Genomic DNA, 27,859 nt, shown 5'->3' on the forward strand with positions numbered 1-27,859 from the left:
TTCATGGACTATTGAGAACCTTAGGTATGGATTTTAGTTCCATTTTCGAAACTTTCCAAAAACGCAGGTTGCTAATTATGCATTTGAAGTGGGAATGCGATAATTTCAATGGTCACAAAGCAGGATTTGGGGTAGAGTAGGATTTAAAGACATTCAGCTTGGTCCAGGGTGCTTCCTATAATGGGTTTATTAGGTCACATTTGGGCAAGGCATGTTGATATGTTTTATGTTGGTGGTCATCATATTTGCTTTGGGAGATCTACTGTAAGCCCAAGGAATGTGGGTCAGTCATGGAAGGAAATGGGAGTAATAATAATGATAATGATGATAAATAATAACAATAATAGTAGTAGTAGCTAAGATTAGGTAGCAGTATGTACTGGGCTCAGTTCCAGGCATTGTATAAAAAATAACTCAATGGATTTACACAAGATAAGGTAGGTATAATTAACACTGCCATTTCACAAAGGAGAAAATTGAAGTTCAAAGAGTTTAAGCAATTTGCCTAAGGTCACAAAGCCAATAAGTGGTGGAGCTAATTCTAACAATCTGATTCCAGTCACCACCTAAAACTCTAAACTACACTATTGTAAGACCATGTGGAATGGGATTTTTGAGGGATGCACTTTGGCCAAGTCTCTTCAGGGTGTTACCTAAATAAAAATTAGTGCATTCCAAACCAATTTGTCCTTGGAAAGCTGTTTAAGACAAAGGCTAGTTTATAAAAGTGAACCATTTCATTTATGGGTATTCTGTTCCTTAGTAGATTATTAGTCTTGTTCCTCTGGCAGAAGCATAGAAACTTTGGGGATAGGAAAATACAGTAAAATTGACGCCGCCGCCCCCCCCCCCATTTCCCACGATTGGCATGAACAAGTTCAGGGCATATATAGGAATATAGAGAATCCTTTTAGATCCTCACTGGTTCAGTACAAAACCTATCTGTGCGCTGATTATTCTGATGCCTCTTAGGGGTGTGTCTGGGCCACTGCAAGCAAGCATTTACAAACCCACTTATCAGAAACTCCAGGGAAGAAATTTACAAAAGGAAGTGATAACAAGAATGTAAATAAACTCTAATTAGAGATTTGTTTCTTGTAGATAGCACCTCCTTTATATTATTTACTCTCCCTATTAGATATGATCTGATAAGGACAGTAATATTGCATAGTGTGATGGGTTTTACAGTCAGTTTTAATTTAGGTTATGAAGAATGATGAGAACACTGTGCATAACCTAATAATTTAGGTACATTTTTAGATTCAGGTTGCTGGCTTATTTTCATCAAAATTTTGTGTGCCCCAAAGCTTTGATTTACATATCTGAATGACAGTTTATCTGTGCTATGGCGCATGCTATTTACCATAAGAAATCGGGAATAAAAGGAGTTTCAGAAACATTCATACACACATAGAAAATTTTCAAATGATATCAAATTCTCATACTCCAAATTGTGAGCATTAATTCCAAGATTGCATAAAGATGTGGTTCAGCAGACCTTTGTTTTGTAGTAGGACAGCTAGAACTAAGAACTGAGATCAAGTTTTGTGGTTTATCTTTCAATATATGTCATAGCCCCTTTTGTGAAAATTAGATAATTAGTCAAAAATCAAAATAAAAGAAAGGAAAAACTAACCCCTTCCTGCCCCCAAACCCACCCATTAGCAGAAAGTAAGGCAGAAACTGCTCTAGGGCAGAGAAAAGCATCACTTGGGTCTTTCAAATAAATTGTAAAATCACTTTTTGAGTTAACAATGTTAATTAAATAACTTCACTTAGAAAGCTAAGTAAAGAAAGTTTTAAAATATTCCCATTGTTTTAAAATTTACTATTGGTTCAACAGTATGCTTTTTGTTAGTGAGCACTTTTTGTTTACATTTGGATTCTTAATTTTTGGTAGGATTCTATTATCATTCATAGTAATGATTTTTTAAAACAAAGCAAGACTCTTTTTGTGAGTTCAGGGAAGGAAACAATTTTTATTAATAACGATGGATGTAAGAAGTCCAAATGTAGCATCTTTTGGGAAACCACATTATCAGAACATCTTCTCTTTGCATATTTCCCTAATTAACAAAAAATATTCTCTCTGTTAGGAAAAATTGTGAAAGACTTTGGAATGTCCCTCTCCTCCCCAAAAAAGATGACCGAATAGTCTGTCTAGCACACCCTTCTGGGTTATCTCTGCCTTTTATTATTACTGAACTAGTTTTACAGCTCTTAAAGTTGTATAAAACTAATAGTAACACAAATAATTCTTGTCCATAGAAATGTAAATTGCTTGTGTCTGGTAGAATGCAATTGACCGTTGCCCTTAACATTGTCATATTTTGCATCAATTTGTAAATATATTTCAGCATTCTTTATTTACCTACGTATGTGTGGTTCTTTGAATTTTCCTTTGAATCTTTCCTCATTAATAAGGTAAATAAAATTGTTGACACGTTTATTTTATATCTGTGTGAATCATGATTTTTAATCTTTAAAAATGCTTCCTTTATTTTATCACTGCCATTTCTCGTCCTCCACTAAAGTTCTTCTATTAAAACGACTTGAGGATGTACTTCTAAAAGTAGAATTTCAACTTTTTTTTTTTTAACTTTAGTGCCATACTTTATGGAACTCAATGGGTTTTGAATGTCTTATACTTTCCACAAGATTTAATTCTACTAGCTTCCTCTTTTCAGGCACAATCACTTTATCTTTCCTCTGGTGACTGTAGTAAATATTTCTGCCATAACAATGCAAATAGCATTGAACTGAAAACTGTAATGCCCAGGAGGCTTATGAAGATTACATTTAGATAAGATCATACTATTACCAACTTACGAGATTTTTTTCTACCTTTACTTTATCGCATAGACTATTTTTCATTTGTTCTTTGTTTCCAATGGATTTTAAGAATTATTTTTGATGCTGGGCTTTTAAAAATGATGTCTATCCAATAAATATATTTAGTTGACTAAATCCTATAAGTTATCCTAGGTTACCTGCATAATTGGGTTTCAGATGTGCTTGTTATTATGGCAATAAAGCAAGGCACAGAGGTTTTAAGACATTTATTTCCATATATCTAAGACTTCCTTGGCTTAAAATATCAAATTAGTTTCTTTTTTCCTCTTTAAAAGCCACAGTTTCTTCAGCTGCAAGATATAGAGCAGAAGATTAACAAAAATCATTAGATTCCTGCTGCAATTCTTGTCCATAGATAGATGTTGAGTTTCCTGTAATACTATATGAAAACTGTCTCAGTATACAGCTAAGTAATTTGAAATTTCTTTCAAATAAAATTGCTAACTGGTTACTGTGTTATTAGTTACTAATAGCCAGCCATTCAACCCACTCAATCTCTGCTCTTCATTTGTTTGGCCTCACTTAAGTCTCTACATAATTTCATTTGCACTTGTCTTTTTATACATAAACTTTTCAAGTTACAAAGCAAATCAGTGGCAGAACAGGGCTCAGAACTCCCAAGAGAGTCTTAAAATATTAGAGGCTCTATCTTAGAACAGTGATGTCATCATGAGTAAATTTTTCCTTTCCACAAACACCTAAAATAACTTCTTATGATAAAGTCACTTTGAGGGGGAAATCTCAATTTCTTAATACCTATTTAATTTAAATAATTTTAGAAAAAGTAGCCAAAGTGGAATTGACAATACAGAACTTCTAATATGCTGTTGAACTATTAACAACTATGGGGCAAGAACCTGGGAAACTTGAGTGAAGGCAAGAACTAGTAGAACTTATTTTGTAAGCAACTTATCTGTCAAGCAGCATTTGATTTGAGAATGAAGGAAGGTTTTGTGGGGTTTTGTTCAATGTCTTTTAGGATTTAGATGGGTTTTTATAATTACTTGGAGGCCAGGTAAATGCTATTAGAAATGCTGTGGGGGATTATTAAGTACTTTTCACCCTAATGACATTCACTTGCTCAATGTGCTCACATAGCTTCTGATTATGTTAAAGAAAAATTCCTTGTCACAGACTATTTTGCATTCTCTTACAAAGTGTTTTTTTTTAAATTCATTCTAATTCACATTTCCCACTGTTTTCCTTTTTTCTTGACAGCTCTGTTTGACTGTCACTCAGTATTCTATACAGTGCAGAGGGTGTTACAAAAGTTGACTTGTTTAAGATAAATGAGCCCCTGATTGTAGTACAAGAAGCCAGTTGCTAGGGCATGTTTTCTTCCATAGTCTTTTGTTGTTGAATTAATTCATTCACACACTTCTTTTAGTATTGAAAAATTGCTTGTTTCTAGGTGAACCTTATAAAACATAGTCTTCATTACTGAGTGTGCTCATATGAAAGATCAAGGTGGAAATACTGATTTATTAAAAATTTATGCTTGTTTGGCAACTCTATAAGAATGCAGAGTCATTAACAAATCTGTGATCATTTGTATATGGCCAGAAACAACAGCCACAGCTATTAAAAGAATTAGTTTTCTTCAATATTTTTCCATCCAAAGCTATTGCTTTTTAAAAAAGATTAATGACTGGGGCTTGAAATATGTTTATACTGTAAATTCCTATATAAGTAGCCATGTTTGTTGTTTTGTTTTTCAGTTATTGATTTTTTCTTATTGAGGTTATATTTACGTAACATAAAATTCATCATTGCAACCATTTCAAAATGTATAATACAGTGGTTTTTAGTATATTCAAAAAAACTGTGCAGTCAGTACCACCATCTAATTTTACAGCATTTTTCTTGCCCCCAAAGAAACTTTGTACCTGTTAAGCAGTCACTTCTTATTCTTCCCTGAATTCCAACTTCCAGAAACCAGTAACGTATTTTGTCTTTATGAATTTCCCTACTGTAAATATTTCATAGATGGCGAATAATATAATATGTGGCCTTTTGTGTTTGGCCTTTTTCACTTAGCATAATGTTTTCAAGGTTTATTTATGTTGTAGCATGCATCAGTACTTCATTCCTTTTTATGGTTGTATAATATTCCATTGTATGGACATACCACTTTTTGTTCATTCATCATCAACTGATGAACATTAGGTTATTTCCATTTGGGGGCTACTATGAATAACGCTGCTATGAACGTTAATATACGAGATTTTGTGTAGACATGGGTTTTCAATTCACTTGGGTATATACTGAAAAATAGAATTGCTGGTCATATGGTGGTAACTCTATATTAAACTTTTTAAGGAACTGACAGACTGTTCCACAGCAGCAGCAACGATTTACATTTCCACCAGCAATGTATGAGGCTTCCAATTTCTCCACATGCTAATCAACACTTCTGTCTTTTTGATTATAGTCATTCTAGTGGATATGAAGTGGTTATCTCATTGTGGTTTTGATTTGCATTTCTCTAATGACTAAGGATGTCAAACATCCTTTCATGTGCTTATTGGCCATTTGCATATCATCTTTTTTTTAACTGGGTTCTTTTCTTTGCATTATGTGGATAAATGTGACATCAAGAGAGTAAATTTTGGAATTAGATACATGGGGTTTCTAATCTCTGCTGTCAATAATCTTGGATAAATTCCTTAATAATAAGACTTTTAGAAAATATCTGCCTATAAAATAAAGATAATAAACTGGCCCCATGTGTTTGTTTAAGGATTAAAAAAAAGTGTATATATATATATATAGATTGATAGATATGTGACAATAATCAAGAATAATCATTATTATTAATATTATTAACATTATTATCTGAAATGAATCTTATTTTTAAAATGCCAGATTAATTCATTTATATATTGACCCAAGATTTTTTTTAACCTATTTTATGTTAGACATTGTGAATGGCCCAATATTTGCCATTAAAGGATGCGACAATTTAGCAGATAGGGAAAGTTGGATATGTAAGCAAATAATTATAATATAGTAAGGTAAATGTTTTAATTAAGAGAAGTACAGGGGACTCTGGAAGGACAGAAGAATAATTGTGTCAAGGGGTTTGTGTCAAGGCCACTAATGACCTAAATGTTTGACGAAATAGGCTATAATTTCTTGCTTTGCATGTAAGTGAAATTAGGCAGCAAAGTCTAATCTCACAGTTAAGCTTCCTTTTTATTACATTTGAGAATTGAATTAAATTACAAATGAGAATTAGAAGATAAATAGGCTACAGCTACCACCTTAAGCCTCTATTCAGATTATGAAACTACTAGGATCCTGTCTTCTCTTTAATTTTAATGTCTATCAGGGCCTTATCTGGGAAGACATGAAACTACAGCCTTTCAGGAATTCCGAGAGCTGACCTAGCCAGCCAAGTCAGTGGTGCCCTTAGAGATGCAAAAATAAAAGGCAAAGCTCACTGGATCAGAGTTCACTCTTAACAAATTTCATAATCGTTTGTATTATATATAAAATATTTAGTAGTAGAACAAATGTAGTGGCTTTTTTGCATTTCTAATGTGTAAGCTCTCTTAAAGCTAAATGCATTGTAGTTTTTGAAACCGTGATTTTCTGTTTTTTTCTTTCTATCGAAAGGGCTAGAGAGAAAAGTTAAAAAGATATCAAAATTCCTTATGACTAAAAAATCTTATGATGAGGTAACAAATTATAGTCCTTCTATATTCCCACACATGTATTATTTTATCCCATTAGAATGACATTGCTAAGATGTAATACAAACTGTAGTTCCAATTATAGTATTAAGGTTCTGAATGCCAAGATAAACAGACCTTATTTTCCTCACTATTTGAAATGGCTGTGAATTTTCTCTGTCTAATGGAATAATTGTGTGTGTGTGTGTGTGTGTGTGTGTGTGTGTGTGTGTGTGTATTTTAACCTTAAGTATCTGGTCACTAAAAACTCTTCGTAAGAGGAATAAGAACTTAAATTACAACTTATCTTCTACTGGATATAATTGTTTTAGGACAAATTGAAGTACACTTCCAGCTCTTACAAAATTGGCAAGACACAACTGAAATACCATAGTGATATGAGACCTGGGGCTGTGAACCAGAAGTCAGGTATCTATGACCTAGGCTTTTCTCTTTCCATAAAGTTTCTCCCTCACTCCATTATATTAGCTCTTTCACCCCATTATATTAGCAGTTAAATAGGGAGACTAGGCTTTCTGGATCCAGAGCTCTGACTCTAGGCTCCCAACTACCCACAGAGTAGACCCCAAAATGCTACACTAAAAAGGAAATATTTATAAGGAAATTTGCAAAATGAGATATCTGAGGAGCACTTTATAGTAAAAAAAAAAAAAAGAGTCAAATTTAATTTTTTATTTCCCTAATTTAGAGAACTAGCAGCTTAGTCCTGTTAAACTCATTTTGGTACCTTTACAACGCCCCAGTTTTGACCTAAATATACATGTGTTTCACATTCTGCAAAGCATGTTCATGAAAAGTTGATTGTACAAATATTATATTTGGAGACTCAACCTTACTTTCCTATTGGCTTTTATTTCACGTTCAGAGATGTCAGCTCTGATACCAACATTTTAGCTGTCAGGAGTTTTTATCCTTTAGCCTCTCAGTGTACAGTCAAAGGACTATAAATAAACATTTAAATGTTCTGGGGGAACTCTGAAAAGGAACCCCACCGGGAATTCATTCATGAGTACAAAAATTATTTTGTAATGACTCCAGTTCTGAAGTACTCTGGTTTCCTGATCATCCAATAAAAAGCAAAATCTCAGGGAAACTTTGCTATTAAAAGAGAGCATGTCTTACTGCTGAAAGAGAAAATAAGGCTAGACTTATTGGAAGTTTTGCAGTCAAAACACGAATAATTTCCAGCCATGAACTTATTTTACTGGGTTGCCCTTCTACTAGGAAACACAAGGTAGTAAATGAAGTATAAGAACATTCTGTTCACCTTCTATGATATCTGTAGTTACTCATTGCCAAGAAACTACTGGCAAAACTATACCATTACTAACACAGAAACATTGAAATAAGAAGGTTAAGACCTTGAAATGGATTGAGAATAGTCTCACACTAACAGTATCGAGTTGGCAGGCTTTATATTTTGTTAATATTAGGAATACAACATTGCACTCCCTTTCATGATAGGATTACCCATTCCTCTGGATCTCATGTGACAAAACGAAATAACTGGGATTGCTGCTGCTTTTCATTCACAGTGAAAATTATGTAGGGCTAGATGTGAAAGTAAAGGATTGTAAGTCCGGAAATCCCTTTTCTTTATATAACCAAAAATACCCATCAAAGGTGATATGTTCCCCTAAAAGATAGACATTTCTAAATTATTTACTTTGTAGTAATTATCCAAATTCATTGCTTTTACTTTCTTCTTTCTTTTTCTTTTTCTTTCTTTCTTTCTTTCTTTCTTTCTTTCTTTCTTTCTTTCTTTCTTTCTTTCTTTCTTTCTTCTCTCTCTCTCTCTCTCTCTCTCTCTCTCTCTCTCTCTCTCTGTCTCTCTCTCTTCTTTTTGAGCCATTTCATTAATTAGTGAATGGAAGAGAAGAGAGAATCAATGTTAATTTCTAATTCAATATTCAAATATAGATGACTTGGATAGATTACCTATCCCTATAAAAAGGGTCTTTTTAATAAGAGCTTTTTCTTTGGTACCTTATTGAGGGTAGAGATGGGGTGCAGCAGTAGGGATTCTGAATGAGTTATTGCTCTATCACTGTGACTTCGAGCAAGTAAATTAATCTCTCTGTATCTATTTCTCTTATCTGAAGAGTTGAAATAAAAATATCTACCTTCCATAGTTTTAGTAAGAATCAAGTGAAACAATGCATGGGAAAGGGCTTTATAAAACGTAAAACAGCAAACCTGTAGTGAGGAGAATAGTCTCAGCTCTCTCGTGTCCTCACTTCCCTGCTTGCTCCGTTTGGACTCTACGGCCCATCATGATCATTGATCCCTTGAGTCCATCCTCATCTCTCTCGCCCCTCCTTTCCTTTGCCTCTCCTTTTTCTCTGTTCTTGGCATAATGTCAACTCTGGTTAGATCCAAATCTTTAACAGCACAATGATAGCAAAAAGAGAATGGGCTTCAGTGTCTGACAGGCGAATTTAAACCATGACTCTACCCGTTCTTCACTTTTGGGAAACCAGTTAACATTTCCAAGGCTCACTTCCTTATCCATGAAAGAAAATGGCAATAATGCATCATTTAGTTGTTGAGAAGATCAAATTCAATAACATTTGTACCATGGGCAGCACGAGGCCTGCTATATAGTAAGCATTCAATTGGTAGTAACTATTAGTAGTAGTATTTATAATCCATGACAATATTTTTTTCCTCTGCTGAGAAGATCTAGAACTAATTTGCAGATGTTCACTTCCAAACATGAATATAGATTTTACTATGTAAAAATATTTTAAAACTCTGATTTAATGTTCTTATTTAATAACTTTATTGATTGTTTTTAAGCCCTCTGTTCTTTTCCTTAATACCTTGAAGAGTCAAGACCTTTCAAATTATTAATTCTGGCTTATTCACAGCATGGTAAAGAATTTTGAAAAAGAAGATAAAAACTACGATCTTAAATCTGTCCTGAATTTATAAAACATGACATATGTAAACATAAATATGTGAATAAATGTATTCAGGTTTAGATGGGGAAAACTCTAATAATAAAACTGTATGAATAATTTTAAAACTTGCTTCATACAGTTGGGTAGCTAACTAACATTTTCCTCGAACCCCACAGGTCTCAATGTTTAATCTTAGATTTGAACACATCGGTCAAAATACCAATACTTTTTTATAATGAGTTTCTGATTACAAAAGGAAAAAAAACACCTTAACAAGTATAACTGAAGATATGTAAATAATTCTTCATGGTATTCTAAGGTTTCCTTGCTTATCCAATGGATGATATTTTAGTAAAACAATGAAACTTTCCATGTTCCTTCCTATTACCATCCATCAACCAATAGCTATAAAGTCACCAGCTGCTAGGAAAAAGAACTAAATTAGTCCTCTCCAGCTGCAAAGAAAAAAAGCTTAAGATCTCTTCACATAATTTCTGATTTCAGCAGGCTTAAATCAAAGTACAGTTTTCTTGCCACAAAACCTCTAGCTTTATAAATATGTCAAACTACACATAAGCTATGATTTATTTTTGACGATACTGAGGAAGAAGAGTTTGTTGGAGAAGTAGTGGAGGTGGCTGAGATAATACAATATTATAATAGCAGCAAACAGTAAGTAGTGTCTATCATATCCTAGGTATTAGCTATCATATTTTCAACCTCGCAAGAATATAAGATAGATATTATCCTCATTTTCTTAGGAAACTGAGGTTCAGTGAGGTTACTTAGTAAATGGTGTGGTGAGTCGAATCCAATCTGTTTGACTCCATCATTAGGGTCTCAATCACTATGTTGTTCTGCCTTCCAGTAAAATGAACAGACGAGGAAAAACTTAAATGGTGAAGGATGAATGGAACAGATCTAGGAAGAAGAGGACACATGAAAGAAGTGGTACTACTTTAAAAGCTACAAGAGGAGCTTTTTAAGGTAACTGAAGCTGACTTGTATCCTACTTTGTACCTTTTTTTAGTTCCTTCTCCCAAAGAAAGAGAATAACCCTAAAACCTTACATATCTTAATCAATAGACAAGGTATCATTTCAATTAACTGCCTTAATTCTCTATCATCAGCCGTCAAAATTCTACCCCATAAAATCAGACTTTATTAATTAATTAGTAATTCTCACAACAATATTAGTTGTAGTTATCTGTAAAGCAACAGCTTTCAAACTTTAGCAAGCATTGAGACAGCAAGGATTCTCATGGAACGGAATCCCCAGAAGCCAGCATAGCCTTGGCCACATAACCTGTTTTTTACCTCTTCCAAACTCTAGCTCCAGGTCCGACTTGGTCATGCTTTGGTTTCGGCATATGCCGTAGTTACAGCAGTAGAGGCTACCACAACTGCTGGCGGAAGTCAAAATCAGTATGGAAGCTGGACAGCAGGAAGCCACAAAACTAGCATCATTTTAAAAGGAAATTGCTCCTGATTTCAAAGCAGCCTTAGATAAGTAAGGAAATGAGGTTTCCATCCTATAGGGTCTTCTGGAATGGAGAATGCTCGTTCTAACATCCTTTTGAAATGGAAAAACACTTACTATATAATCTTCTTTACTTGGTTGGTTATCCTCTTTACAGGTTGACAGTCTCCCCCTACTTTTCTTTCTTCCCTTCCCTTCCCTTCCCTTCTCTTCCCTTCCCTTCCCTTCCCTTCCCTTCCCTTCCTTTCCCTTCCCTTCCCTTCCCTTCCCTTCCCTTTCCTTTCCTTTTCTTCTTTTCTTTTCTTTTTTACAGAAGAGAGTCTATAGTAAACTTATTGGAACTGAGAAACCAGACTGCAATAAGTCTACATGATTAAAGCAGATGGTGGTTATCTTCCCAAAGGGTAAAGCCTGAGCCCAGCAGGCAGCACACAAAGGTTAAAAAACAATGCCCAGAATAATCTCTTTCTTGGTTCTATCCTGCACTGCCTAACTCATGATGTGAAATAAGTGACTGCACAACAGCATTGAACAAAAAAAAGTATGAGGTCCAGCTGGGCAGAGGCAACAACAACAAGAAACAATTAAACAATCACTGAAGAGGATGCTTAGAGAAAATGCAGGTGCTTACTCTCTGCTATTCTTTGCCAAGAAAAGTGAGGGTATGAGATTAACAGTAAATTATATTCTTTATTTTTCAAGTAGGTAAATTCTTAAAGATGAAGTCGATGATCAATCAACTAGTAAAATAGAATGAAAATTTAGGCTAGTTATAAACCTTTATGTCTAAGGAAAACAGTGATAAGGGAGAAGAGAGGAACATTAAAATGACTGCAATTATTAATTAAAAAAAGAGAATCTTCTTTCTTTTATTTTCAAATAGGACAGGGAACAGCAACTTATATTTTCCCTGCTGCAGTAGCAAGCAGATTTGCTAGTTTTCATAAAACACAACTTCTATAATGTGGTTTGTTGATAAGAGTGCTCAACCATGAGAGGACAAACAGGTTAACTGTTAATGTTTGAACTAGGTCTTCGCCTCTTATATAGGCTATTTCTCATGCTGGTTCCACAGAGGAACCCCTCAACCCCAACAGCACAAGGTGCCTCAGTTAAAGCTCCTCAGTATTGCAATGGCGTGATTGACAGATTTGGGGGGACTATTAATTTTCTTCCACATGTAAACTCTTTTGGAAAAGCTGGGGATAAAGAGGTGGGCAAGAGTTTTGTTTAGGGCCAAAAAGTTCCAGACACCAGCTACGGATGCCTCTGCCCAGTTTCCCTATATGTTCTTTTCTGAGAAACAGATTCAGTCATTGAGTGTTAAGCACTGTGATGGAAAAAATGATCTGCCTACCACCATCTACCGTCTCTCATCCTCTGTGTGAATCTCACAACAGCAAAGGCTGAAGATAAGAAGGTGGTCTCTGTTCCCTCTCACCAGAGAAATCACTTGGTGTCCCAGTGAATAGCATAAACAAGGTAGCCCAGTTGACCAAGGTGACCCTGCCACAGAGATGTAGGCAACCTTTGTCATATGGATGGAGAAGTCCTTGGTCAGCCGCTCCATCTGTTCAGGCTTTAGCCTTGTGAAACGAAACATGACAATGTGTTCAGGGATGTACTGCCAGCGTGGGAGAAGACCCGCTGAGCCTGCATGCTAACGATGAGGTCGGCCGTGACTTTAACTTCTTGCAACCACTGTTTTTGAAAATCTAGGCTGGTCAGAATAGTTGAAGTAATGTGGGTCCCACTGAGAGGAGGATTGGAATGACCTGGACTGATTGAGATCTTCAACTGTGATTCCACTCTTTGGCTCAACATCTTTGCAGACTGCAGTGAAGGCTCCCACACGCTCACCATGGAAGCCCATGTTCTTGGCATAGGATTGATGACGTGACACATAGCCCAGACATCTTTGTTACCATCACCACTGGCAAAATCTCAGTAGGTTATGTCAAAACATGCAGAGAAATTCTTTTTCCTCACTGCTGTTGCTATTTCCTTCCATTGATCAAGACAAGGTCCACTCCTTTAAGACTGTGGGCACAGGTGTGCAGAATGCTCTGCTCTGGCATTTCTTAAATGCCCTTCTTAGTGTCTGTGAAGTCAAAGCCAAAAATCTTGGGTTCATAGCATAGATAACTGTAGCCACATGCCAGCATCCCTGAAGATGAGTGTGTAATTTCCCCAGGATGGTTTGGGCAGAAAGACATCTTAGCTGAACTTAAAAATCTTTGCGGATAACTGGCTCTGATCCTTAAGGCTCCAGTTCCAAAAATTATCTGCATAGTGATATACTAGCCACTTTTCAACACTTTGCAGTTCTCATCTAAGACCAGTTCTTCAGATGCCTTGCAAAATTCAGCCATTTCAGCAATAGGAAGGTACTCTTTATCCAGTTTTTTTGTTTTTTGTTTTTGTTTTTTTGCAGCAATCTGGGCCTCTGCCACGAAACACTAGGAAGCCTGTAAAGCTTTCCATTATCATTCCAGTAGGCACCATCTCCTAGAATCACTTTTTTGCTGTTGGTGTGTCTCTCTCATAAGCTTCCGTGACTCCTAAGATGGGATCTGGGGCTCCCATTTCCACATGGGCCCACCAGGAGCTGGCTGTGGCAGAGGCTGAGGAAGCAAGGCCTGGGAGGAAGGTGGCAATGACCCTAGACAGGATGCAGCCAGAGTGCAGCAGAGCCCTGCTGGGCAGCAAGGTCAGGGAGTGCTGGCAGGATGGAGCCCGGGGCCAACAGGCACAGACACAGGGCCGTGGGCTCGTGGTTGACAGTTTTCTCGCTGGCAGAAGACTGTATGGAATAGTTATATTTGAATGCTTTTGCAAGTCTCTGATAACTACATAATTACCACTTGTCGAATTTAGCAGAATAGAATTTTCTTTTTAAGTCAGAAAGCCAGTTTTAATTTCTAAAGCTCTGGCCTATATTTGTAGTTGTCTATCCCTTTGGTCAGGACTCTACTCTGAAGTGATCCTACAAGGCTTGCATTATAGGCTGCTATGACAAAAAGTATAAACTGGGTGGCTTGTAAACAATAGAAATTTATATCTTACGGTTCTGGGGGCTGGAAGCCTAAAATCAGGTGCCAGCATGGTCAGGTTCTGGGGAGGCTCTCATCCAGGTTGCAGACTGCCAACTTTTCCTGGTGTTCTCACATGGCAGAAAGAGAGCTAGCTAGCTAGCTGGCCTCTTCTTATAAGACACTAACCCTAGTCATGAGGACTCCACTCTCATGAACTAATTACCTCCCAAAGACCCCGCCTCCACATACCATCACACTGGGATTAGGGTTTCAACATATGAATTTTGTGGGGATACAAACATCCAGTAGCCTAGGCTCTCCTTTCACCAATTCACTTAAATATTATGGTAGAAATATACTAGCACTCTACCTCACCCAAACTACACACCAGTAGGTTGACGTGTCTCTAGAATATCTGGGTTATTTTCTACTTGAATTATACCCAAATTCAATCAACTTACACATTACAATTTATTCCATCCTTTATATTGAAGCAATACTAGTTCAAAGACCCATTAGTGTCTAGAAACTAGTTGGTGATTGTTGAATGATGCTATATTGTCTTCACCTTGGGAGCTCCAGCTCACTTCTAGATTTCATAACATTGTTTCTATTTTTGTTACTCTCTGGCTGCTCTCCTAGTCACCCCATTGTTGCTCTGTACCCCAGTGACTCAGCCCAGTCAACATTAAATGTCCTGCTGGCTAACTGGCTCATGGTCCCTCAAAGCCCTATCCTATATCAGGACTGGGGAAAAAAAAGAAAAATAGAGAAATCAACCTTTTACAATATTAGGAGGCCTTTTAAATTTTTACGGTTTTGTTTGTTTGTTTGTTTGTTTTGCTTTTATCAGAAGTATCAGAAGAATATAAAACGAAGACTTTTAGTGCCCTTCTGCTTGCCATCTCTTCACCTAATCCCCATCCCAGATGCCAACAAGGTACTTGCTGTCTGTGCCACTTTGCATGTTTTTTGGAAGAAGGTGAGGTGAGAACAAAAATGACAGTAATTTTTCATCATCTCCCTATTCCTATGTTGCTAATCATTCAAACACCTACCAAGGAAGTAGCTCTGGCTCAAGTAATACACTAGGCCCTGAGGATACAAAGATGACACAGGCTCTGTCCTCAGGGAGTTCATGATCTCCTGGGAGATGCAGACAAGTAAAAGTTTAGAAGAAAGTAGGAGGAGGTGTGTAAATGTAGAGGAAAGAAAGCTTAACTCTGCCTCAGGTAAGAGATTTTCAGGCCATTCCTCCCAGAGGAGAATTATTATTCATTCCATTGGCTGGGCAGCAAAAGATACCAGACATTAAACTGGGGTTCTTATTCTTTCCACTTTCAAATCTACTCAACAATGGTCCCCATTTATTGTCAAGCTGGCTTCTGTGTGATAATGCCACTAATATGATTACGCCAACTTCTCCAACTGCTCATCTTACACTTTATATCTGAAGGTCATGGTACTAAAAACTGGCATGGATATTTTCCAAGAAATCTTGTTATCATGCTTGACTATTTATAATTCTAAAATTGAAGATTAAAAAACAAGTTAATAGGTACTTTATAGGACTGGTATGGGATCAGAGGACTGAATCATCAGAGGAAGAAACAAGAAGCACTATGCAAGCATAGACCAACTCTGTTAGAACTTACACTGCCAGTGCCCAAAGCCGAAGGTAACTTATGATTTGTTTTTCATTGGCAAGGACTTGTTTTACATACCACATGGAATGCTCCTGGGGCCTTGACAGGTCTGAAACCATCAACAGGTACGCAATGATCTGCATGGCCATTACAGAAGCAGCTGCCCTTGACGATGAAATCATAGATTGCATAGTGTGTAAAATGTTGAGGCTTCATGTTCAGATCATTTCTCTGACAGGGACAAGACTGTCGTTTTAGCAGCTGTACGCGAAGGTTAGTAATCTTTAGCTGCTCCTGTACTTTGGCACTGTAAGGGTTCTCCACATCGTATGGTGGTGACAAAGCTCTGAAGATAACCTGTAAAGAAAAAGGAATACCATGAATGTATAGAACTGTGGGCATTTCTCAAGTTGCTTTACCCATATAGTCTTGGTTTGATTTATACCTTTTGTCATCTGTAAGTGATAAGATCACAAGAGGTTTTTAGACCTTGATCACACCCGGGGAAGAATTGCCCTATTGTTCCAAGGAATGGATGTGCTACCCGTTTGGATGCAGAAGCATAAGTTGAGTAACCAGTAGAGATTCTTGAGGTGAAGGCAGCCATGCAAAAAAGTTGAAAACCACATGATATCACTTATATGTGGGATATAAACCTAAAAGCAATAAATGAACAGAACAAACAGGGACTCATGGACATGGACTGTAGACTACTGGTTACCAGGGCAGGGGGTGGGGGAGAAGAGAGAAGGTAGACAGGGTAAAGGGGGTCAAATATAGAGGGGGTGGGGAGAGGGTGAAGTCGGTAAAGGGGATCAAATATATGGTAGCTGAAGGAAACGACTTTGCGTGGGAAACACACAGTAGAATATACAGATGTCAAATTATAATGTATACCTGAAAATTTGGTAATTATATTAACCAATATCACCCCAATAAACTTAATTAAAAAAGAAAAAGATCCTGGGGAAGAGCATTCTGGGCAGAAGAAACAACATAGTTAAAGGCCTTGAGTGGAATCACACTTGGCATATTCAAGGAGGAACAACAAGGCCAATGTGACTGGAGTCCAGGGGACAGGAGAACAGCGTTTGGGGAGGAGGACAGAGCTTGTGCATGACAGATCCGAAGGCATCCCTGTAAGGGCCATGGTAGAGTTTTTCTAGTGGAAGCCACTAGAAGCCTGTAGGCAGAGAAGTGATATGATATGAATTACATTTTTTAAAAAGATAACTTTTGCTTTTGTGAGGAGAACGGATTCGAAAGGGTGAAAAATAGAAGCATGCAGACCAGTTAGGAAGCGGTTGCGAAACTGAGATACAGGCACTTATATTTCTAAAAGAGGTGTGACCTTTTCAGAGACTAATCAGTTGTTAATTGAGGTCCCTGTCGCTATGAATATTTTTGGTTCTCCTTTTCTGTATCTGCCTTCCAAGCTTGTAGTATGCGTTTGGAATACCCTTACTGCTAGTTACAACCCCTTGAGGGTAGATTTGATTTCTGAAATCAGTCGAAAGTCACTTAAGCCCAAAGATATTGAGGAAAGTGGCTGATCAAGCTAGTTAATAGCACTTTTGGTTAAATGCAAAGTATAATTAAGTAATAAAACTGTTTTTATTGTGTAGATTATAGATACACTATAAAGGCAATTTAAAACTTTCGTCCTGGGGAGGAACCAGAGGGAGGAAGGCTCAGAAGAGATAGACTTTGGGCATGTGTGTGAAGTACATCATATGGGGGAAAGAAAAGGGAGCCCAGAGCAAGGTGGTGCGAAATTCTCTAGCAGACCTGTTACTTAGTATGGGGGAGAAGAGGTTGGTGGAAGAGGAACTCACTGCCAGTAAAAACCAAGGAATATAAGAAAGGAATTCCAAAATATAACATAGCATGAAATGGTATTATTATAAGGAGGCTAACACTAGGTTACATCTAATTATGCAAATTTTAAAAAAACCCTACAAAACAAAATCTCAAACAATCTCATTAATTTATATACAAGACACAAAGCTCTCCTGAAAGATTCTTAAGTATCTTTTGGCTTTTTAAAGATAGGTTAAAGCTCGATTCACACACACACACACGCACACACACACATGAACAGAAATAGTTTTATCTTTTTAATTGAAGTATAGTTGACATATACAGAAATATTTTGAAAATCAAGTACAGTTGACCTGTGAACAATATAGGGGTTAGCAGTGCTGAACCCTCCACCCCCACCCTCCACCCCACAGTCAAGAATTCCAAGTATAACTTTGACATTCCCCAAACTCAATTACCAATGGCCTACTGTTGATCAGAAGCATTCCAATAACATAAAACAGTGAATTAACACATACTTTGTATGTTGTATGTGTGATGTACTATATTCTTATAACAAAGTAAGTGAAAGAAAGGAAAATGTTTTAAAAAATCACAAGGAAAGGAAAACACATTTATAGGATTTATCGAAAAAATCTACATATTAGCGGACCTGCACAGTTCAAACCCATGTTTTTCATCAAATGTAGTATGAAAGTAAGGAAGTTATTAAAAAACTAGGCTTTAGATAAATCCCCATTCAGAGAGAATATATACAAAAGTAACTTTCCAGAAAAAAAATTTCTTTAAGGAATACTTTGGATATAAAATTTCACTTGAGAAACCCATCTTACACCAAGAGTATTTAAAAGGTGGCAATGCGTAGGATCACATCTTCAGGTCTACGGAACTGTCCTCAATGAAATATAACTGTGGGGGAGGGGCGATAATTCAGTGGGCACCTGGCCTTCTACAGCCAATTCATCTAGCAGCCAGAGCAATTCTCTATAAACAGAAGTTCGATCATGTTGTACTCTTGTTTAAATTCATTCCCACCCCAAATCTCTCAATAAAACGCAAAGTCCTTGCAATGGCCCTGCCTTGTTTTTGTTCTTAGTGCTTATTAGTACCTGACACGTTAGATTTGTTATTGTTCAATGATTTACTGTCTTCCAAGTCTGGAATATAAACTTCTAGAGAGGAGTCACTGAGGTATCCCAAGGCAGTGCCTGGCACAGAGCAGGTATTCAATACATTTTGATAAATTAACTAATTAATTATAACATTGTTCTTGGCATTCAAGTAATAGGTGAGAATTTCAAATAACTTAACTCCCTTTAATAGGGTCCAAAACAGATTCATGTAGTGAATTCATATTATAGCACAAGTAGGTAATAAGTAAGAACTTGTATTATAACAGCAGTTATAAATAATTACATTATTAACCAGTATCTACATTTCTAACTATTTTTGAACTTGCAAAACTTAGAAGTTGTATCTTAAACTCAAACAATATTCTGCCCCATTTATTCACATGTAAAGTGGTGAAAGGCAACATATTATGGAATAAAATTTCCAGCAGATAATGTCACCTACTTGAAAGTCAGTATAGAAGCAATGTCTTTTTCTTTCAACAATAGCTAAAATCAGGACGTGATTATATATTTTGAATCATTAAAAAAATTAAAAACATTGAATCCATTGTAAGTTTTACATGGGAATTTGTTTTCGATATGACACCCCAAACACTGGCATTCTGTTAGACATTTGTGAAGTACACTAACTCTAAATAAGATAAATGATGTGACTATCTCTTAGTTTATCAACCACCACAATGCAATGACATGGAAAAGGGCAACCAACGCCAACCCAATAAATATTCCACTGAAAAGTCTATGGCATCCTTCTCTGTGTTGTTGCCCACCCTTCCTTTTCCTGAACATTGGTGGCAACTGTGTGCTCTCTCTGTTCACCCTTGACATTTACCCTGTTCCCTCTCCCTCCCTTCCCCTCCCCCGCCTTCCCCTGAGAACTGTTCAGATGCAAGGCTAGGGGAAGATCTGTCAAGGTTTGTAGGAAGCTAGAAGCTCTTTTGCTTCCGGAACCCAGATTGTGGAAACTGAATGGCAGCTCTGTGCTTGGTGTGCATGACACCACAGTTGGCACGCTGATATCAGCAGGGAAGGGACATCGTGACCCCTGAGGCTGCATACTGGAAAGGAGACAGCAGAATGCCACAGGCACAAAAGTGAACGGGAATTTAAGCCATGAAATCTTCTTTCCAGAAAGGAGACGCCTTAATCTGATACCCTGGGAAATGGATCTCCCCTGCATCAGGAAACAAAGATGCTTCAAACTTCTGGCCCATCGCCCTTTGGTTCCCACCCAGTTTTTCTTCAAATATCCCCAGAAGAAGCCTGTATGGCACTACTGAAATGAAATAAGAAAAAGTGTAGTAACACTCCATATAATGTCAGCCTCTTCTATTTTTGTTCCCATCAATTTTCTTCTTTCTGTGATTGCTTTTGAAGATATACTCTTAACAAGACATAGTTAAAAAGCCAGAGGTGGACTAAGATTCAACCCACTTTGATGTTTCCAGCTTGTTAGTGCTAAACATTAGCCAGGACTTCATGGTCTTGTTATTTAAATTAAGAAATTTGATTACATATGTTTCACCGATTAATGCTGTGCTCGTTAAAGAAAAATCTGTCACTCGTCAATAAGAATCTCCAAGGCTATCCATCCAAAGATGACCAGGAATACCAACTTGATAATATTTTTTCATGTAAACTTCTATATGCATACATATAGGATATAATTTAAACAGCTTTGTTTTAACTTAACAATACTTTGTGAATATTTTTCCTATTCAATAAAAAATGACAGCATCAGTATTGCCCAGGAACTTGTAAGAAATGCAAATTCGTGGGCCCTATACTGGGATGACAGAATCAGAAACTTTGGAGGTGGGGCTCAGCAATCTGTTTCTACGAGCCTTCTAGGTGATTCTGATGCCCATTGAAGTCTGAGAAACACTGCTACATAATTTTAAAACCAAGTTAAATTCCACTGTGTGGATACAACATAATTTATTTAGCCAGGCTGCTGTTAGGCATTGAAGTCGTTGGTTATATCTCAGTATAACCAATTTTGTAGCTAAAATGTGGAAGTTTATAATATCTTGAAGATACATGTCCAAATGTGAGATCAATGAATTAAAGAAAATGCATAATTTTAAAATATATTTGATCTTGTGAATGAATCACGGACCTTTTCTACCTAATCTTTGGAAACTTCATATTTCTCTGGTCATGCCTCACTTCTCTAAGCCTGGAATCCCTGAAATTTTGCCTAAAGATCTGGATTCTTGGCTTAGGTTCTGCCATGTCTTATGTCCTAGTATAACAAAGAAATCTTTAAAAAGTTATGAACAGGTCAAGATCACTTGTATGTTCTTTTCTAGAATACTTATAAAAATTCTCAATAATCCCCCAAATTAGTAAAAAAAAAAATAGCATTTTATAATAACTTATTTATACTCTGAAATGAAAATTTCAATAGAGTATTAACATGGTGTGAACAGATTAAGAAAGTAGGGATCTTGTATGTCTGATTAACAGCCGTGTCCCTGAGAACGCCCTACCATCTCTGGTACGTTGTAGCACTTCATAATTATGTTGAATGAATGAATAAATGAACTATTTCTCAAAATAGCATTTTAAGAAAGGAGAAGTCAAATAGGGTTTAGAAGAATAAAGAAAGCAAGATGTTCTTACCAGACGCTCTGCACTCTTGATGAGTAGTGAACACACACCCCTATGTATAAATACCTATGTAAAAATATGTGATTTCAAATGGCTTTGTTGATTCCTTCTCTTTAGTGGCACACAAGATCTTTTCATTATCTTAAGAAAACAAGTCAGGCAGGCATGAGTAAGCATCCAAACACACACAAATATTAGGTCTTTTCTATGGTTTCTAACCTAGTTTTTTAATGGTTTTAAACCCTGGGTATCCTTGTGTTCTCAAAAAAGCAGCTCTTGGCTTCAAGGACTTTATTGTTTTTCAATTTCATTTTTGCTTTTATCTCTATTATTTAATTTCTGTTTACTTTGGGTTTAATTTTCTTTTTTTTTTGCTAATTTCGTAAAAATGGAATAGTAGATCATTGATCTGAGAACTTTTTCCTCCTAAGTACTTTTTTAGTTGCATCCCATAAATTTTGATACATTGCGCTTTCATTTCCAATTCAGTTAAAAATGATTTCTAATCTCCCTTTTGATTTCTTCTTTGACTCATGGGTTATTCAAAAGTATATTATTTAGTTTTTAAATATTTGGGGACATCCCAGATACCTCCCTGTTTTGATTTCTAATTTAATTCCTTTGTGGGTAGAGAACATACTTTGAATGAATCTGTATCTTTTTACATTTATCGATACTAGTTTTATGGTCCAGTATAGGAACTATCTTGATAAATGCTTCTGCGCCTTTGAAAAGATTGTGTATTCTACTGTTGTTGGTAGACTGTTAGATAAATGTTAATTAGGTCAATTTGTTTGACAATGTTATTCAAATCTTTATCCTTACTGATTTTCTCTACTTGTTCTATCCATTATACAGAGAAAGGCACTGAAATCTCCAACTATAATTATCAGCTTACCTATTTCTTCTTGTAGTTTTTGCTTCATGGATTTTGAAATCTTGTTATTAGATGCATAAACACTTAGGACTGTTATATCCTCTTGATGAATTTTCTCTTTTATCAGTATAAAATGTCTCTATTTATAGTAATATTCTTTGATCTGAAATCTACGTTGTCTGATAATAATATAACCACTATCGAAGCTTTCTTTTGATTAGTGTTAGCATGGTATACCTTTTTCCATTCTTTTACCTTTAACTTAGTTATGTCTTTATATTTAAAGTGGATTTTTTTTATAGGCAGCATGGTTGTGTCTTTTAAAAGATTTTATGCAACCTGATAATCTATGCCTTCCATTTGAGTATTTAGACCTTTTACATTTAATGTGATTGTTGATATGGTTGTGTTTAAATCTACCATCTTGCTTTTTGTTTAATACTCTATTGCTCTTCTTTTTCTGTCTTCTGTTGGATTGACTATTTTAGAGTCCCTTTTAATTCCTTTTTTAGTTTATTAGTTGTACCTCTTTTTTTACAAAAATAGTGGTCGCTTTAGGATTGATAGTGTTTATCTTTAACTTAACACATTCTATCTTTAAGTAATATTTACCACTTCACAAATAGTATAAGGAACAAAAGTATACTCCCAATTTCTCTTCCCAACCTTTACATTGCTATTGTCATACATTTGACTTCTACATATATTATAAACTCCACAATTTGTTGTTAATATTTTTGTACTGAAAACCCAATTATCTTTTAAAGACATTTTTAAAATAAGAAAAAGCGTTATTTACAATTTTGCACATATTTTCCCTTTTTGATGATCTTTATTCCTTTGTATAGGTCCAGATATTTACCTGGTATCATTTTTTTTTTCTGCCTAATTACTTCTTTTCCTGTAATGCAGGTCTGCAGCTGATTAACTTTTTTTTTTCTATGACTGAAAAAAGTATGTCATCTTCATTTTTAAAAGATATTTTCTTTGGGTATAGAATTCTAGGTTGACAATTTTTTTTCTGTTAGTATTTTCAGGATTCTGCCCCACTGTCTTCTAGCTTGGATTGTTTCTGAAAAAGAGATGTCATTTTTATATTTGTTTTTCTATACACAATGTGTTATTTTCTCCCCCTCTGGCTGCTTTTTAGGTTTTCTCTTTATTACTGCTTGTTAAACAATCTGATTATTATGTGCCTGGGGGTAGTTTTCTTGTTTCTTATATTTAAAAAGTTTGTTGTATTTCTTGGATCTGTAGATTTATAGTTATGATCAAGTTTAGAAAATTTTCAGCAATTATTTCTTAAATTGTTTTTATTCCCTTCTCATTTCTTTCCTTCATGGACTCCAACTACACAGATTGCTTGAAGTCATTCCACAGCTCACTGATTTATTTACATAACGGATCTCTCTCTCTCTCTCTCTCTCTCTCTCTCTCTCCCTCCCTCCTCGGTTTTATATTGGAAAAATTGCTATGTATTGAACTCCAAAAATCTTCTATTCAGTATTGTCCAATCTACTAATTTCATTCAATGTATTTTTCATCTCAGACATTGTATTTTTCAACAACGCAAGTTCATTTTGGATTTTTTTGTCATATTTTGCTTGTTCTGTGTAATGTGGTCAATCTTTAAATTCTTGAACATAAGAAATATAGTTATAATAACTTTTTTGAGTCCTTGAATACTAATTCTATCATTTTTGTCATTTCTATTGGTTTATTTTTCTACTCATTATGGATTGTGTTTTCCTGCTTTTTGTATGGCTTGATTAGCTGCAAGACATTGTGAATTTTACCTGGTTGAGTGCTGGATATTATTGTATTCTTGAGCTTTATTCTGAGATGCAGTTAAGTTACTTAGAAGTAGTTTCATTCTTTTCAGGCTTGCTTTCAAGTTTTTCTAGGTAGGACCAATGTATCCTTTATTATAGGGCTAATTCTGTCCTACTGAGGCAGTACATTTCTAATTATGCTATTGATGCATTACAAAGTTGAATTATAAAGTTTTCCACTATGGCTGACTATTCCTGGTCCTAAATGACCTCTGAAGATTTTCTCCCTCTCTCCTTCAAGGTGGTTCATTCTCTGGCCTCAAGTTTTCTTACATGCAACTGTTGATCATTATTCAGCTGAAGACTTGAGGAGTACCATCTGGAGATCTCTGGAAATCTCTCTCAGTACATTTCTCTCCAAACTGGTACTCTGCCCTACCAAACTCCAGCTACCTTGGCCTTCTGAGATTCTCAGCATCTTAATTCAGGAAATCCATTTGGCTTCTCCTTGCTTTCTACTCCCTGCACCCCAGGCTTGAAATTCTCTTTAGGAAGTATGGCTCACCTATGCTTCTATTCTCTCAGGGATCACTGTCTTCTGTTGCCTGATAGCTAATACCTGAAAAATAATTGTTCCATATATTTTGTGCAGTTTTTTAGTTGTTTCAGGCAGTAGGGTTAGCCTGGTTTTTCTTATTGCATCTTGGCTCAAAGCTGAAGTCTAAAAAACAAAGGCAGCTTCACTTTTATGAAAAACAATTTATAAAACTATAACTGAACTAAGCCCTTATTTTTGTATAAAAATATCATAGAAATGACATAATGGAAGTTCTAGAATCAAGTTAGAAGTGTGGTTACATTAAGTAGATAAAAAAGCTTGAAAAACAAATGAGTTTTCTTATTGGGCATGTCAAACTAAGAAATGTGAAAAATAATTTAAAATATAAGCATCTGAACTTTATAAGTTTATTCAATAATTCTTTTTGATTAATTTGCATCTTTTAATAGATAGGTAAGCCCTCACTATAACTATCTTTATAATTTATGATACCTATTATAATTTTATACTTTACATTTTCTATGTTTATCTTATATTTTTATGCATCTTTGAATTCTCATTTACTCTTGTATCTTATAGATTCTCAATAACACATATTGAAGGAGTGAGTCAATACAGAATCATGGTAAACAGGTTTATTTTAATTTTTATGATATAATATAAATATAGTAAAATTTTATTTATATAATGTGCATTTTATTCATAAGAGAATATACTACATATACAGTACTTCATAATACTTTATAAGCTTACAAAATATTAGTTGTATGCTAATCTATACCACACCCAACATGAACAATAAAATTTTAATTTATAGAAAAAGAATGGACTTAATATTAATCAATATTAAAATAGTTTTTGAGTGCCAACTTTGAATAATGTATTTTAAGTAATAAATTTATACCAACTACAAGAATGACAACACATTTAGAGAGGAATCTCTGGAATTTTTGCCTAACATGATCTCATAAAAAGACAAAGCACCCCCACAGTAAAAACTACTTCTATATAAGAAAAATAACTACATTTCTTCCCTACTCTATTTAAGCCTGGTTAGAATAACATCTATATTGAGAAACATTTTCCAATTGTATTATAAACTCATCATTAGTTTAATGTGTCCGTTTACCAATTAATTACAAATAGCATCTGGTTACACATTGACAGCTGCTCTGTTTATTGTTAGGTTGATGACACACCTAAGACCTAAACATAGGAACTGATATACTTGTCTCCATTTCTACTGTTTATCAAGCTATCCCCCAAACTGAAAACTCTCATATTTTTAAGCTCCTAAAACTTAGTGAGATTCACACACTCTAGTTTTGTAATGCCACATCACTAACAAGGAAAGTTTTATGTTAATTGACTTCTGAAGCCAGATTATGGCATCATTTATATTGAAGTTTTAGGTATTCGATATGAAAAGTTTAAAGAGCATAGGTTCCTTAAATGAGTACAGGTACCCTAATGTTAATATGTGCTTGAAACAGGCTTTCTGCTTTCCTGTTTAGGTAACCTTTTGGAAAGCATGTGAAGTTTCAGGCTTTTAAAGAGTTTAAATGAGTAGGAGCTCTGGTTTAACAAAGAGAGAAGGCTGGACAAGGAGAAGATAGCGTAATTGATGGGTGGGCGTCTGTGCAGAGCAGCTGGTTGGTTTAATTTTAGAACATTTGTCCTTGACTATACCACTTTAAGTGGAGCACCTACTTGTCTTAGAAAAGTGTGTCTGTCTCTTGGGCAGTACCAAATCCTTTTGCTTACACTCTAGAGCATTAGGTACGCTGTTTCATCAGATAGCCCACCTTTTAAAGTGGGAGAGTCTTATCTACTCAATAGTCCTTCTAAGATAGGACAATATAACCTAATAAAGCTCTCAATGAAACAAGCTGAGGAATGCAGTGCACTCAAGTAACTTACTTGTACGATAATAACCTCGATTTGTAAGTACACAAAAGCCTCTTTGCATGTTTCAAGGGCATATTTACAGTTTTAAAGTGATGAAAAGGCAGCTTCTTAAATATCTTCATGGGGAAGGGAAATGACAGAACTGCAATGAAGAACAAGAAATAAGACAGAAGACCAAAATAAAAATTAAGATTGGGGCTGAAAATAAATTTTAAAAATCTCCTAATACATGAGGAATCCTAGCTTCCCTTTGCTCTCTGTACTTGGAATCATAGAATCTGAGTGTTAGAAGAGTACTTAGCAATCAATAATCTAGTCCAGCTTGAAAAATTGAGGCACAGAGTGCTTAAAATGACCTGCTAAAGGTCAACCAATAGGTTTTTGACTGAGCTAACATTAGAATCCAGTTTCCTGATCTTCAATCCAAAAAATGTTTCACTATGTCCCACTTTATACTTATTTGGCAGCTATTCCTGGATTAAAGTTACATTTAAAATGTAGGATTAAAGAAAATACTACATATGATTTATCCCTGTTCCACTTGTCATCCTAATAATGGCTAGGACTAACTGTGTTACCTTTATTATGTTAATGGATGTGACTAAAGATACCCTTGATAAAAGTGATGATACCTGCTCCTGCATGGCTCACAGGGATGTGGTAAAGATTTTAAGAAAGGTATCAGATGTAGAAATACCTTGAAAAATTAATGCTGTTTATAAATAAAATCGGTTGGTGAATAGCCTTATTACTGGGGACCTGTCTGGTTTTCACTCAGTCCCACCTTTGGGAATGAGTCCTATCAGGGAATGCAGCCTAGTGGCCAGGAGCGAGATGTTGATTGTCTGTCTACCTAGGTAACTTCCCAGTGTTGATTACCTTTGTTTCTTACCACCACACTTGGTGCAGTTGGGAGTATCCTCTACTTCATCTAAGATCATCAGTACCTTCTGTTTACCTGATCTATGCTGGAAATTGCACGCATTATCTCTCTGCTATCACTTGCTCATCCCTTCACTCTCTTGTTCCTTCTCTTTGTACTCAACTCTATATACCAGTCGTACTGAACTCCTTTCATTTCCTAGAAAGCTCCATGGTCTCTCTCCCTTCCTGGCCTCGTGCTATCATTCCCCCTGCTTTTCACATTTCTTTGCCATTGCCACTGACTGCTCCACCCTGATTTGGTCAACTCAATCTATATTTTAGGTGTCAGCTTAGATGTCACTTTATTTAGAAAGCATTCTTCACCACTCCTCTCCACTGTTTCCCTAGATGAGATGTTCTTCCTATGTGCTGCTTCAAGCACCTGTTATTTCTTCCAGATGTAGAACTACATTAACTGCTTATATTCCTCTCTTGACTGTGAGACCCATGTATTCAAAAGGCCTTGTCTGCTTGGCCACTGGTGTATAGCCAGTGCTTGGTACATATAAGAGTAAACACATTTGTTGAAAGATCATACTCATGCTTAATAATGATTTACATTTTATAAACTACTTTCATTTTATTTATCTCATTTCATTCTTACTATAAACTTGTGGTATGTTATTAATTATTCCCTTTT

The 27,859-nt window shown here is 35.7% G+C and overlaps 1 protein-coding gene and 1 pseudogene across 1 annotated transcript in view; both read right to left on the bottom strand.

The window, feature by feature from the left end:
• The window catches only part of NTN4 (netrin 4), a 92,886-nt gene that overhangs the window by 37,837 nt on the left and 27,190 nt on the right, over positions 1–27,859 (bottom strand). Inside the window, exon 3 of the mRNA XM_036237250.1 lies at positions 15,691–15,969. Within this exon, the coding sequence (XP_036093143.1) occupies positions 15,691–15,969 (279 nt within the window). The remainder of the gene's footprint in view (positions 1–15,690; positions 15,970–27,859) is intronic.
• On the bottom strand, positions 11,202–15,680 carry LOC107519821 (annotated as a pseudogene).

This window comes from Rousettus aegyptiacus, unplaced genomic scaffold (genome assembly GCF_014176215.1).
Source record: "Rousettus aegyptiacus isolate mRouAeg1 unplaced genomic scaffold, mRouAeg1.p scaffold_m13_p_2, whole genome shotgun sequence".
Taxonomy (NCBI): domain Eukaryota; kingdom Metazoa; phylum Chordata; class Mammalia; order Chiroptera; family Pteropodidae; genus Rousettus; species Rousettus aegyptiacus.